This window comes from Telopea speciosissima, chromosome 1 (assembly GCF_018873765.1).
Source record: "Telopea speciosissima isolate NSW1024214 ecotype Mountain lineage chromosome 1, Tspe_v1, whole genome shotgun sequence".
In the NCBI taxonomy this organism is placed as follows: Eukaryota; Viridiplantae; Streptophyta; class Magnoliopsida; order Proteales; family Proteaceae; genus Telopea; species Telopea speciosissima.
Window position 1 is genome coordinate 70,020,966 of NC_057916.1, and position 14,231 is coordinate 70,035,196.

General features: G+C 42.1%; 1 protein-coding gene across 1 annotated transcript; it reads left to right on the forward strand.

Annotated features, from left to right (window-relative positions):
- Positions 1-2,698: 2,698 nt before the first annotated feature.
- Positions 2,699-7,108, forward strand: LOC122638232 (transcription factor UNE10). The gene is made up of 6 exons (XM_043843852.1): positions 2,699-2,869; positions 2,980-3,667; positions 3,786-3,890; positions 4,005-4,070; positions 6,269-6,643; positions 6,902-7,108. Exons 1-6 carry the CDS (start codon positions 2,754-2,756, stop codon positions 6,983-6,985), a joined length of 1,434 nt encoding a protein of 477 aa, XP_043699787.1. The 5' UTR covers positions 2,699-2,753; the 3' UTR covers positions 6,986-7,108.
- Positions 7,109-14,231: the final 7,123 nt, after the last annotated feature.

Here is a 14,231-nt window from a genome sequence, read left to right on the forward strand (position 1 = left end):
GATACACATTTTTTTTAAAAAAACAAAAATATCGTACGATCCAGCAAGAAAATGTGATCCATTAAATGTCACGCGTATGATGACAAGAGCTACAGGCCTATAGGTGTGGTGGAAAGTTGGGATACGTTGTAAGGCGTTTGGCTTATCTGTAGCGTGACACAGTGTGTAGAATACATCCAACGGCCCTGCGTGCTTGGGCACGTAACCCAATACCCTCCCTCTGTGTTGGGCTGCATGCCCTGTATCGGATGGTGCACTACACACTGTGTCGCACTACAAAAGACCCGAATCCCGTTGTAAGCTACTAAACTTAGTTTTTTGGGACCTTTGGACGGCACTAGCCATTGTTTGGTCTTTGTAGTTTTACCGAACCAAAACGTTTCAGTTTTATAATGATCGGTGTATGATCATGAAAAAGTATTCGATTCTCCTCCAGCCGTGGCAGTGGCGGGAGCTGAGGATCCAACCCAGTAAAAATAGGGGTGATTAGGTTATTTAATAGGCGACTCCGATGAACTTATCAAAACCCCCCTATATTTGTTGGGCTGGATCCTCCAGCTCCCGCCACAGTTGGAAGAGATTTGAATTGATATATCGGCGAAGAAAGTAATTGACTCTCCTCCAGTCGAGGCGGGAGCTGCAGGATTCAGCCCCCTGAAAACAGGGTTGTTTGAGTCATTTCATAGATGACCCCCCTATTTTTGTTGGGCTGATCCTCCAGCTCTCGCCATGGCTGGAGGAGAGCGGCGTCCGAGAAAAAGCCCGTGTGCTGATGGCACGTGGAAAGATTGTTTCATCTCTACATTTCCTTAGAAGCTACAACACCTCCCAAAGTCCTCAATTTAAAGGCCAACCAATCAGGTCAGGACGTACGGCGTCTAATAAGAAAACCCTCTTTATCTCAATCATTCGTATTCCTTCCTCCACATCCTCGACCGACCCACACCACTTATAGATAGAGTGGTAGTAATAGTATAGATCATGGTTTGAGGAATTGGTATCTTATCTCCTGATTTGTATCGGTATTGATATCGATAAAGAATGATATTGATTCCTAATCGATCTTATATTGGTGTATCGACAACCAAAGAAAAATATAAAAATCCATTTTTAAAAAAAAATTGGATAAATCTATCCGATCCAGACCAATATAGGTTAATTCGGATCGATATCAAATCGGTATTGGCCAAGGCTGACACCAATTACTAAATCCCTGATAGTATAGATAGATTTTTGTTTAGTTTATACTACATTACTACCCACTCTCTCAATCAGGGTTTTAAAACTCGTAATTGATGACAGAATCGGCTCAACTGATCCGATCCAACCGGTTACCATCAGTGTAAGGGTGGAATTGGTATCGGCCTTGGAATTAGGAATTTATTCGATTAAACTAAAAATACAGAAGAATCGCAAATCATCAAAGAGTACGACATCATTCCAATTTTGATTCAAGCTGTAACGATTAAGATTGATGGAAATTAGAATGAGTATCAGACGATTCCATTATGATGGGCCGATTCACCGATCCGATTCCTTAAACCCCTCTAAAGACGAATTTGTACGAGAAAAAAAATACTCTACAGTGCCTTAATTTGGCGGTGCACTGTAGTGCGAGCCTAAGAGCTCAACACGGGGAAGATGCGACATCCAACGGTGTCGAGCTTGAGAAGAAAGAGAAGAAAGAAAAAAAAAAAAACTGCCTTGCATCGAGCGTGCACCGTTGGATGAAGCTTCTTCCATGTGTTGAGCTCTCAGGGCACACTATAGAAGATTTTAATCCAATGCATCTTTAAAGTGCATTAAACCGTGCTTCTCACTTGTGCATTGAATTTTATCTTCTCAAGTATAAATGGTCACCGTCCGATACACTTTAAAGATGAAAATTCGCTTAAGACAGTCCAATCGGCACAACATGATTAGATCTGCCTATATGGTGGACTCTGCTCCTGTGCAGCACCCTGCCTGGGCTGCACGTGTAGCGGCAGACACAACTAGGCGTGAAAAGACCGCCTCACCCCTGCCCGAGTACCTTGCCTGAGCAGGGGTGAGATGGTTTTTTCACGCCTCACTTTGTCCGGCACTGCACTTGCAGCCCGGGCAGGGTGCTGCACAGGATCCTTTTGGCATGCCCAACCCAACATATCTCTCTATATCTTTCTCTCTCACAGCTTAGCTAGGCGCTTTGCATGAAGTTTTCTTCTCTAATCTCTCTGCATCTTCCTATCCATATTTACGGTTTTGTCTTTATCACCTCTTAAATTGCAGAGTTTCCATTTCCCTGCCACTCCCAGCTTTTGGCGTAAGCACTTACAGATCTCTCTCTCTCTCTCTCTCTCTCTCTCTCTCACCCACACACACACACACACACACACACACAAATAAGGCTCAATTATAAAATTTTTAATTCCTCTCTTTGTGGAGATGTAAGGACCGAAGAGCACAGAAGGTCTCTGCAAGCATCAGTCTCTTTCTTTCTTTCTCTATGTCTTTCCCTTCCATACACTCAGGCACAGAGACTTGTTCAAAAGTAAAGCAGTTATTATATCATATCGTCCTTTGATGATTCTTAAAGATGAAAGTGAAAGAAAAACTAAACAAGCACCAATCATCTATTGCTTCTGATCTGGACACGGACACTGCTACTGTCTACTGTTACAGCAACTCCAACCACTTCTCCTCTACAACCTAATTGGTAAGAAGACTACTTTTACATATATAGTACTCATCACTCCCCTCCCAAAGAACCAGAAATGAGCCAGTGCGTCCCAAGCTGGGATCTTGATAACAATCCTTCCTCCACCGCTAGACTCACTCTCCATACCCTTTCCACCGCCGCCGACTTCACCGCTGCCGCCGACACTACCACGTAAATTCATCACTTTTCCTTCTTCTCTCTATTTTTCAATTATAATTATTTATCTTAACCATCACAGTCGTTATTAATCGATAATGATGTACTGGACTGGTGTGGTGCAGGTTAGATTACGAAGTAGCAGAGTTGAAATGGGCGAACGGTCAGCTTGCGTTACAGGGTTTGGGTCACCCTCGTATCGTTAGCAGATCCATCCCTCCTCTCATCTCCTCCAAATACTCTTGGCCTGAGAAGCCACGCGCTGGTGGAACACTGGAATCAATCGTTAACCAGGCCGCTCACTTCCTCCCTTCCACCACCACCGGCGGCGGCAGAAACGAGATCGCTCCTTGGTTTAATCCCCACCACAACACCACTTCCGCTGCTTCCCCTCACCCCATCACCATGGACGCTTTAGTCCCTTGCTCCAACCCAACTTCCTCCACCGCCGACGACGACCCTTCATCGCACGTGCCCAATCCCGGGTGTTCCACTCGCGTCGGTTCTTGCAGCGTGGCCGGGACACCACCGGAGAAGAAGGTACCACTCGCTAGGAAACGCGCCAAGGTAGCACGTGTGGTAGCTGCGTCTGCACACGAGGGGAGCAGTAAGAACCACAGCGCCAGCAGTAGTGCCACGTTCGGACGGGATAGTATTAGCATGCATGGAACGCTCGACACGTGTGACGTTGAGCTCGACGCCACTTCCTTGGGCTCGCGTGAGAACACGAGCTCAGGTAAGCCTTGGGCTTCTTCTACGAAGCCCACCACCGTCGATGACCATGACTCCGTCTGTCACAGCAGACCTCATCAGGTTCTTTGACTTTTCTTTAAAAAATAAAAAATAAAAGCTTTATCTGTGTAGTGTACTTAAGAGTTGTTCTAAATTTCTAATCCATTTGTTCTATCTGTTCTAATATAACTTTCAGAAGAGAGATTCGGGGGAGGAAGAAGACAGGAAGAAGAGTCAGTCAGGGAAGTCTTCAGTTAAAACAAAGAGGAGCAGAGCTGCTGCCATTCATAATCAATCTGAACGGGTAACTTTCATCTTCTTTGTTCTTCTTCTTCTTCTTCTGCTTAAAACTTTAACTGGACCATTATGACATTAATGAATGGCAATATATTTTATGTTTCAACTTCAAACCTGATAGAAAAGAAGGGATAAGATCAACCAAAGAATGAAAACTTTGCAGAAGATGATTCCAAATTCCAGTAAGGTATGCTCTTATCTTACCCTTTTACTGTGATTATATGAAATTTCATATCTTGTATGCCATGTAACACAAGAGTGGGGATTTCTTCTCACGCCCTCTCACATAATGAGCCGTGGGGTTTACAATACCATTTTTTCTTTTTAGACAAAATATAGGTCCTTACTGAACGGATTCGTCTCTCATCTTCTCATTGGTGTGGTTTTCCATTTTAAAATTACCAATCCGTTAACACCTTCGTTGGAACCTCCGTTCAATTGAGCCTATTTTGGATAGTAAGAAAAAGTACCCTCATGATGGTATTTTGTTTGTATATAAATGGTTTGTCTTTTATGTGTCGTGAGTGATGATAACATCGTGCATGATTGCACCAAGATTACAATTTTTATCCTCTCTTATTACAGTACGGTGCTGTAACGCATCGTGCGACGATTGCAGAGGCCAAGTGCACCATGTGGGGCTTACTATGCCACATGACCTCTACAGTGCCACACGATGCGTTATAACACCGTGCTATAACAAGAGAGGATAACGATTCCCAAGATTAACCCATATTATATTAAGGGAAAAACATCCACACAACGTCGGAGGTGGGATTACTTCCCACGTCCTCTCACATAATGATCCATGGAACCCACATTGAATCGTTCTATTCAGACAAAATGTGGGCACTCGTTTGAATGAATATGCCTCACGTACAAAATATGGATCCCTACTAAATGAATCTATCTCCCACTTTTTATTAGTGCAGTTTTTCACTCTGACATCGTAGGAAACCTCTGTCATTGTATTTAACCCCCACCCATGCTCTAACCCACCCTCTAACACAACTTCCTTAGCAGTTGTTTTCGTGCGCTCCCTCTACCTATCCCATCCTCGAACCTCCCTTATTGGTTAAGCCGCTGACCAAAGCTAGTGGCGTGCCCAACCTTCGCCCATTTATAATTTTTCTTTCTTATTCAAAAAAGAAAAAACCACAAAACACTTCCTAGGCAAGAGAATTTGAGGCTTGGGACAGAGGAAATGATGCAAATGACTTGTTGCACACCTGCCTTGAAGAATTGTTGTAAGGACAAATTGGGAAAAGGACTAGGCACAGTGAGAACCACAAAACCACCCTTGTGGGGTAATGTGTATGGACTTTAGACCCCTGTGAGACAAAATTTGTCAGAAATCTTGTGGTTCTGAGATGGAGAGATGTGCATGTGGTACCAGTTTCAGTATTTCCACGAATAGAGTGCAACATGTAACCTTGTTTGGTAATAAATGGGTTCAAACCTAGGTCCCAGTACACCAATATTGTTTGGAAGCATTAATTAGATCAAGTACTACCACAGCCATAAGCAATTGTATATTTGTACAGTCAGTCTCTGGGTTTTTGTTTGGTTGGTGTTTGGCCAAAACTGGTTTTAAGTTTGCCCTTTGAATGACTTACTTTGGGTGGTTTTGCTCACCAATTGTATTCAACTTTGCCAATGATAGTGGATTCACTCAATTGATAGTAAAAAGGGCATATCCAGTACACGAGGCTTCCACCATTATGGGGTCTAGGGAGAATCATAATCTATGTAGCCTTACCCTTGCTTCACATAGAGGTTGTTTCTCGATTCAAACCCACAACCACGAGGTCACAATGAAACAACCTTACCTTTGTTAGTTAATAAAATAATTCCTTCATAGGGGGCTATATTTGTCATACTGCCACATGGCATCTGGCATGTTTAATAGTTTTTAGAAAGGTTGAATATTTATCTTTTAAGATGAAGGGTGGGCATGCCATCTGCTCCACGCAAGGTGGCGGGCTGGACCAATGCACATGTGGCATGAGGGGGACAGGGTGGTTCTTTCCAAGGGGGTGGGAGAGAGAGAGACATAGCCTGAGCACCCTAGCGGCATGCCTAGACTTTTTTCTATTTTTAATTTCCTTTTTTTTTTTTCTACTAAGTATTTGACATGTGCTAATTTAAAAGATACTATATCGATCCAATAGTCCAAATGACCAAATAAACTATAAGTTGGAAACTTCATCAACTACACATGTATTTTGAAGACAAATAATAGATTTCACATTCTCCATCTCTTCCTGATTTAAAGTGAAAACAAACCTTACAATCCTATCTGAAGGTCCAACATTTGAAGCTTTGGTTTTTAAAGAGTGGTTATATATGATGATATTTATCTCTTTTGTTTTCTATTTTTCATAGACTGATAAAGCATCAATGCTTGATGAAGTGATTGAATATCTTAAGCAACTGCAAGCTCAAGTGCAGATGATGAGTAGAATGATTCCACCAATGATGTTGCCAATGACTCCCATGCAACAACAACTTCAAATGTCTATGATGGCACAAATGGGTATGGGAATGGGAATGGGAATGGGAATGGGAATGGGAATGGGTGTGATGGATATGAATTTGATCGGTCGCCCTAACATGACTGCGATTCCTCCTGTTCTTCATCCAAATGCCTTTATGCCTTTAGCTTCATGGGACATTTCTGGTGATCATCGCTTATCAACTTCAAATGCTGCAACCATGCCTGATCCATTGTCCTCATTTCTTGCTTGCCAGTCGTCACAGGTAGCAACATTAGTTAGTTTTAATCATCTGGTGAACTAAGAAGTTATAACTATCTTTTTGATAGTCAGTTCTTTGTTTTATTCTCAAAAGTTTTTTAAGTCAGGCAAAAGGGAGTGTTTCAAAATAATTTGAAAGTGACTTATCATTATGTAATTCTCAAGAACCATTAGTGTCTTGCATGCTTTTTCGAGTTCACATGTGAAATTAAAGGCACAAGCTCATGTTTATATATATATATATATGTTTATTTCCTTGCAGCCGATGACGATGGACGCGTACACTAGGATGGCAGCCTTGTTTCAACAATTCCATCCACCACCAACTTCCAATACCAAGACCTAAAGTTGTAGAATCCATGCAGTATTCTATTATTCAAATTAATATGTATTTGTTAATTGTCATTATTTGATCTATAGATGATGAACAGTGACAGTAGAAGAATTGATTTTTTTTCTATTTTATAAGAAATTCCTTTGTTATCCTAGTTTGTATTTGTATATGAATTCTCTATATAAATCTTACTTCATGGCTAAACACCTCTATATATATATATATATGCCATGACAGAATCAACGATAACTCCAAATGAAGAAAACTGTGAAAACCAAAGCTAATTAAATCCGTACCGGTTTGAACCAAAACATTGCTTTTCTTCGAGCATCGTAGCTTGGGATGGGTAAAGGGTCTTTTTCTAGAGACAAAGCAAATTTAACAATGCTTTAGATTGTATTAAGGTTGAGTTTCTTTTCTCAGCCATCCAACTTGTTGCCTATCCTCAGATGGGCTGTAAGCCAATCACGGTTCAAGTAATCGGAATGACCTCCGTCCATTCTGATTCTGATTCTGATCCAACCAGAATCGGCCTAAACCCTAGAAAAGTACATTGAATCGATTTATTCAGATTAGACTCAGCCTAAGTCAGCTGATCCACTCCCGAATTCTAAGTAATCGTAATTTCCATCGGTATCCGATTGTGGAACCAGTCCATGGATGAGCTTCTCTCTCTCTCTCTCAAGCTTCAATTGGAAAACACATGACTCTTTTTTATCAGGTTTGACTCACCCGAGTCATCAGATTTTGAGGAGGGCAAGTTGAGTCGAAAAATCTGATTTTTCCAACAATGGTGTTTTAAGGACCTGGCTCCTATCCAGCCGCGGTGGGAGCTGGACCGTCTAGCCCCGCTAAACGATAACAAAATCAAGGGTGGGGAAGTCAATTCACATGTGGGGCCCAGGTGGCTGGACAGAATCCTTTTCCTGATTTTAATAGCACAAACGTCATTACACAAGGAAATAAAACATACAATGAGTCCAAAACCACCCCACCCCTGATTTTACTGTTGTTTAGCGGGGCTGGATGGTCCAGCTCCTGCCACGGCTGGACAGAATCCTTTTCCTGATTTTAATAGGACAAACGTCATTACATAAGGGAATAAAACATACAATGAGTCCGAAAGTAGGATTTCATGTTATTTAACGAGTACAGTTTTTTATACTTACTAAGACAAATAGCGAGGCTGCAAAAGCAGGTGTTTCTTCCTCCATCAATTTTCTCTACCCAGTAAATTAACTTTGTAATTTTATTTAACCCATAGAAGATAGTTCATCCATCATCCTAGGGTTCACAACTTCACATACCCTATCTAAGGCCCATACACTAGAATGGGTCCCATTAAGCGCACAACAGACCACCACGCTTCCGCACTTTCCAAGTGGCTTTACTTTGCCCCAGGGTTCATCATCTATCATCCTAGGGTTAACATATCCTATCTGCTAGGGCCTATACACTAAAGTGGGTCCCATTAGGCACATAACAGACCACACACTTTCGTATTTTTGAAGTGACTCTACTCTACCCCAGGGTTTTTGTCTGATAGTAGCTAGATAGCATTTTCTTGACAATTTTCACTTTATTCTAAGTAACCCTCTTCTAGGTAACTCTTTCCGTGATTCGAACCAGTGACATAGTACCAAACTTTGATACCAAATATTAGATACTTGACCGATACATCAAAAGTTCTAGAGATGATGAAACACATTAAATCAAATTAACCCTTTAAAATATTTCATACTAGATTGACTCAATCTAACACCCATCATACACTAGAGTGTATGGGATACCTTAGCTTCAGTACGTGGCACTAAACCTCTTAGGTATTTGATTTCTGTACATCACACAATTTACTTTGTTTGGTGATTTGGTAGCTCTGGTTGGATTCAAAACCACTCATATGCAGGGTAGAGCTTATTCCACGAAGACTTTAAAACCATAAAAGTCTTTGGTCCAAAAGATCGTACCATATATAGGACGATTTATGCCTTTTAAATCAATCAATCAATCAATCTATTCAACCATTTCTTATCTCTCGTCAGTGTCACCCACCATGGATATATAGAAACACGTAACATGTATGGTACTGAATACCAAAAGGTATACAGGTAAATGATTGGATATATAAGCTGGTCTTTTCTAGATAGCTGGTGACTTCACATGATTGATGGATTTCCATAACTTTTTGGTCTAAGATTTGGGATCACATGTATGTGAGGAGCACATGAATGATTGAAGGCCACTTCCTATGTGCGAACCAGCTACCCAAGACAAGATTATGGGTGGATCAAGCCCCACTCTACCACAGGGTTTAAGTAGTCGGCATCGGTATCTCTATCGGTCTCTGTTGATATCGAGTCGGATCGATCTGTTTCAGTCTTATTTTTTTCAAAAGATTAGATTTTTTGTTTACATTTTTATATTTCTTTGTACCTATCATTGATACAGGATTGGTCAAGAATCGATCTATCCAATATGGATTCCTCAAACCATGCTCTACCATGGTTTGAGGTATTGGTATAGGATCTTCGATATGGTTGATATTGCATGGTATTGAAGGTGATTGATACCAATACCTAGACTTCGGTGACACATTATGGAGAAGGGGTAAAATAGTAAAAAAAAATCCATCTTTTAAAAAAAATCAAAGGTAAATTTGTCCAATCCGAACTGATAGCATATCAATATGATATCGATTTTGAAAGTGACCGATATCCAATCTGACACCATACACTTTACCTCGGCCTAGCCCTTACTTCGGGGGTTTGATATGACTTCATGGTTCCATCTTGTTGCAAGGTAAATGTAAATAATTTTCTCAATTGAAATATTTTATTAAAAAATCATTTTTGGTGATGTTAACCCTAAGGCTATGTACATTTGGAGTCAAGAAATGAAAATTTTCAAAAAACAAAAAATAGAATTTGAGGAGAGATTAGACATTTAAATCAATCATTGCATCATCATATTTTTTCCTTGGCATCAAAACATAGGATTGAGCTCCTCTCTAGGGAGCCCAAAGTCAGGGAGTGCCCAAGGGGCATCCAGCCGTTGGATTGTGCTGCACAAATCCTGATGGCTGATTGGGCACATGTCGGGATGTGTGTGGCACAACCCAGCCCTTGGATGGCCCCCTGGGCACTCCTTGGGCGTTGGGCTCCTTGAAGAGGAGTCGGATCCCAAAACATAAAGTTCGGCTTCTCTGTCGTACTGCAGGGTGTGTGGTGCACATCCTGTAGCATAACAAAGGATTTTCAGACCAAAACATAGCCTAAAAAAATGACCTGATGATGTTAGAAAATAACCCTAAAGAAATTGAGACAACATATAGCAACAACATAACTTTAAGTTCCAAATTAACATGATGAATAATATGATAAAGAACAATCCAAAAAAATGGAAATTCAAAAATAAATAATAATAAACAAAAAAAATTATGGAATACACAATATAATTTTTTTTTTGGTAACAAATATATAGTACGGGGACAGTTTTCATACACGGCTATGTAAGCCGTGCATGTGAGAGGGTGAGAGTTTTGAGGCATTAAATATGGGTGGGGGGTTTATGACTTTTCCAACTCTTTGTGAGAGGGAACACGATGGTACATGTTTGCATGGCCGTGTATGAAATCTTTAACCTATACAATATAATAGGAACTAACTAAAAACATTAAGTAGGCACTTAAGACAAGTTAACTTAGATATAAAATCTTGCAAGATCGTCATCTCGAAAGTAGGACAAAACTAACTCTTCAATGATCCTTGGCTATTACTCTCATAATACTAAACCAAATTAAATGAAATAGGAAGCAAATTAAAGACATTGAATTCACCCGACTTTAAAGCCCTTCATTGATCAAGCGGATGTTCTTGAGCTGAGGATAAGTAAATTCAAAGTCCTAGTAAATCTAGAGTTCCAACACTACATGGGTATTTTTAGGATTTTTTTGGGGGTAGATTTCTGGGGTTTCTAGGTGCTTTCTTCAGGTTTTTTAAGCTTCAGAAGGCTTTTCTAAACTTTTATGAACTTTTCTACTTGGTTGGATTTTTTGGAATTTTTTTTGACAGAATTGAAATTAGACTAAGTTGTAGAGGATTTTCTCTGGACTCCAAGGGCTCTGAGTAGTTTTCTCAGGTGTATTTTGAATGGGGAAGGGGATATGTAAGTCGGGCTTTAATCGGGCAAACTAAGTCGGGCTCATAATTGGTCGATCCAATCTGGCGCCTGACGGGCTAGGGTCACACACTAAGACCGCCCGATTATTAAATATATCATGCTTAAACCCGATAGGTTTAATAATCGGGCCAGGCATTTACCGGGTGGGCTCGGTCGGGCCTGGAATTGATACCACTATGTGAAGCCAATTCTTATGAGCAGCAAAACCAATAATTTGTTGCGGGTCTACTCATTGTAGATAGAGAGAGGTGAGGCCTTTTGAAATTGAAGAGAGGTTGCACATGCATGGCAAGTGATGTAACACTCCAAAAGGTTCCAATCATTCAATTCTCAGGATTTAACTCATCAGCCATTGCCAAGTCTCACTCCAACTCAACTTGAACAGGGTTATATAGTTTTTGGTATGGAGAACTTTTTCTCTACCCAAGCAGGCTGGTTCACCCACCATCCTAGGGTTAACAAGCCCCATGGCGATTTAGTATGTTTCCAAAATACTTGGTGCACTCTTTCATCCTCTCCTGCCCCATGGTCAATGGGATCCCATTCACCGTGGGTTGGAGGAAAACTCATTCTTTTGATTTTGTCTAGATTGTCTACCTTTCTTTTTGGTATGTAACGAGTAATTAAGATTTTTTTTTTTTTGGTAAAAGTAACGAGTAAAATCATACTGATAATGAGTTGGTTTGGTTAGTTTCAGTTGATATATATATATATATTTAAATGCCTATAATAAATCAGTCTAAAAAATTCAAACCAAAACCATTAGCTATTGGTCCAGTTGGTTTGGTCCTGTTGCCGCCGGACTGTAGTTGGATGATGTGGAGACTTGCAAAAGGTAAAGGGCACTGAAGAGACCCGAAGCAAACTCCGAGGGGGACTCTCCGATGCCAAAGTCAGTCCGGCAGAACAATAAAAGAAGGGGGTACAGAAAGAGCTAGAGCTTGAAAAGTGAACGCACCTCTTTGTGGTCCTCCTTCCTCTATATATAGGGTTTGCGGTTATCAAGGCGGTGATGATTCCTGTTTCCGTATGTCTCTCACCTGATTGTTTGGTTGGGTTCCGTATCCCCCAAATTCTAGGGTTGTTTCCTGTTATAGTTGCGTCAGTAATTAGAGTCCAACTAGGAGTGTGGAGCATACCGTTGGGAGTCGTGCGACCCAAGTTACACTCCACATGTCCTCTTCCTATTGGTGGGTCATTGTTTGGTATAACAGATACCCCCCACTCCACAGGGCACCGTAGGGGCCCTGGGGAGTGAACCTCTTATCTCTTTTCACTGCTGATCTCGGTCTAAAAAGTGGTGTGGGAAATTTGGCCGTTTCGGCCTTGAAACGCATCCGGATGGCCTAAAAAGCGCGTACATCATCGCCGGAGGGGATGAGTCGTGTAGGGCTCGTCGAGAGCTTAGAAATGATAGGTATTTCGATATATGTTGTATTTTGGTCCGACCTTGACCGGATGGCTTTTTTCTCTGTCCTCCTCTTTTTTTTTTTTTTGGCTGGTCAGGTTTGCTTGTCTGGATGCTTGGCCGAGTAGACCTGCTCGGCTGGTCCTGGGCGTCTGGTCGGGCAGATCTACTCGGCTGGTTGTTCTCTTCAGAGCATCTGGCCAGGCAAGCTGCTCGACTGGTTTTGCACTTTAGGGTGTTTGGCCGAGTAGGCTGCTCGATTAGTTCTGCTCTTCAGGGCGTCTGGAAGGGCAGGCTGCTCGGTTGGTTCTGGCCGGCGGCCGAGTGTGGCCTGACCAGGCTGACTGGTCGTTTGGTTCTGGCCGGCGGCAGGGTGTGGCCTGGCCAGGCTGATTGTCTGGTGCGTTCTGCACGGCTGTTCGACGAACATTGTTATGAATTGCTACATGGCATTTCAGCGTTCCTAACGCAATGAATATGATTTGCATTAATTAGGGAAGTTAAGTGTATTTTGGAATGTGAAGGGGTGCCATGTCAGCCCTGCCTGGGAAATCCAACCGATGTATCTTTTGGTCTTCCCTTATTTTCCTTTATAAATAGGTAGGTGCTCTCACTTTTTCTTCAATTGAAAATTTTCTTGTCTGGTGCTTTGCTCTGCTCTGGAGTGCTCGGTGTGCTTTGCTCTGCCTTAGAGTGCTCAGTTGGCCGTTGGTGATCATGCTATTTTGCGCTGCTCACCCCAAGTGACCAGTAAGTCGTTTTGCCTTTTATTCATTTCATGGCTTCTGATATTTCGGCCCATCTGGCCCACGAGATTCCCCTTGAGGATTCTCCGTTGAGTTCTGACTCAGAGGAAACACGGTCAGACTTAGCCTCCGATGGGTCGAGTGCCACGGGTGAGTCGCAATCCCCTGCTCTTCCAGTTGAAGAGGATGAGGGTGATAACTTTACGGAGGCTCGTGCCACGACTGCGGCTTGAGCAGACTCCATGTTAGAGGTAGCAGCAAGGGATGTTCCCTGTAGCATCAAGGAAGCAGACTTGGTTGGGATCAGGGATTTGTATGGTATCCCCGACTCTTATAGGATTAGGGCGGCAAGGGATGGGGAAAGGGTCAGCTTCAGGAACCGAGACGAGATGTATCTCTACTTAGATCATTTGGAAGCTGATCTTCGCCTGCCCTTTCATGACTTCTTTATTTTGGTGTTCCACTATTATAAGTTACCCCCTGCCCAATTTGCCCCAAATGTTTGGCGTCTGGTTGGTGCCTTTTGCATATTTTTCTCTCGATTGGAGAGAAGGGTGAACATGGATCTGTTAGTTCATTGTTTCACCTCGTACAATCTTTCCGAGGGCGACGGTTGGTATTATTTTCGCCAGAGGGACGGGCTAAAAATTCTTGACAAGGTTAAGTCGTCAATCCATGGGTGGAAGAACCGATTTTTCTTCATCAAATCTGAGGAATGGTTTCCATTTAGTATCCTGGTGAGGGGGGGGGGGGAAGTCGTCCGTATTCCCTTCTTTTATTGTTTAGCTGGACTGATTTTGACATCGAAGAGTCCCCCTTCGGAGTCCACTCTGGGTCTCTTCAATGCCCCTTACCTTTTGCAGGTCTCCACATCATCCATCTACATTCCGGCGGCAAAAAGTACTTTATCTTTTTATCTGTTCGT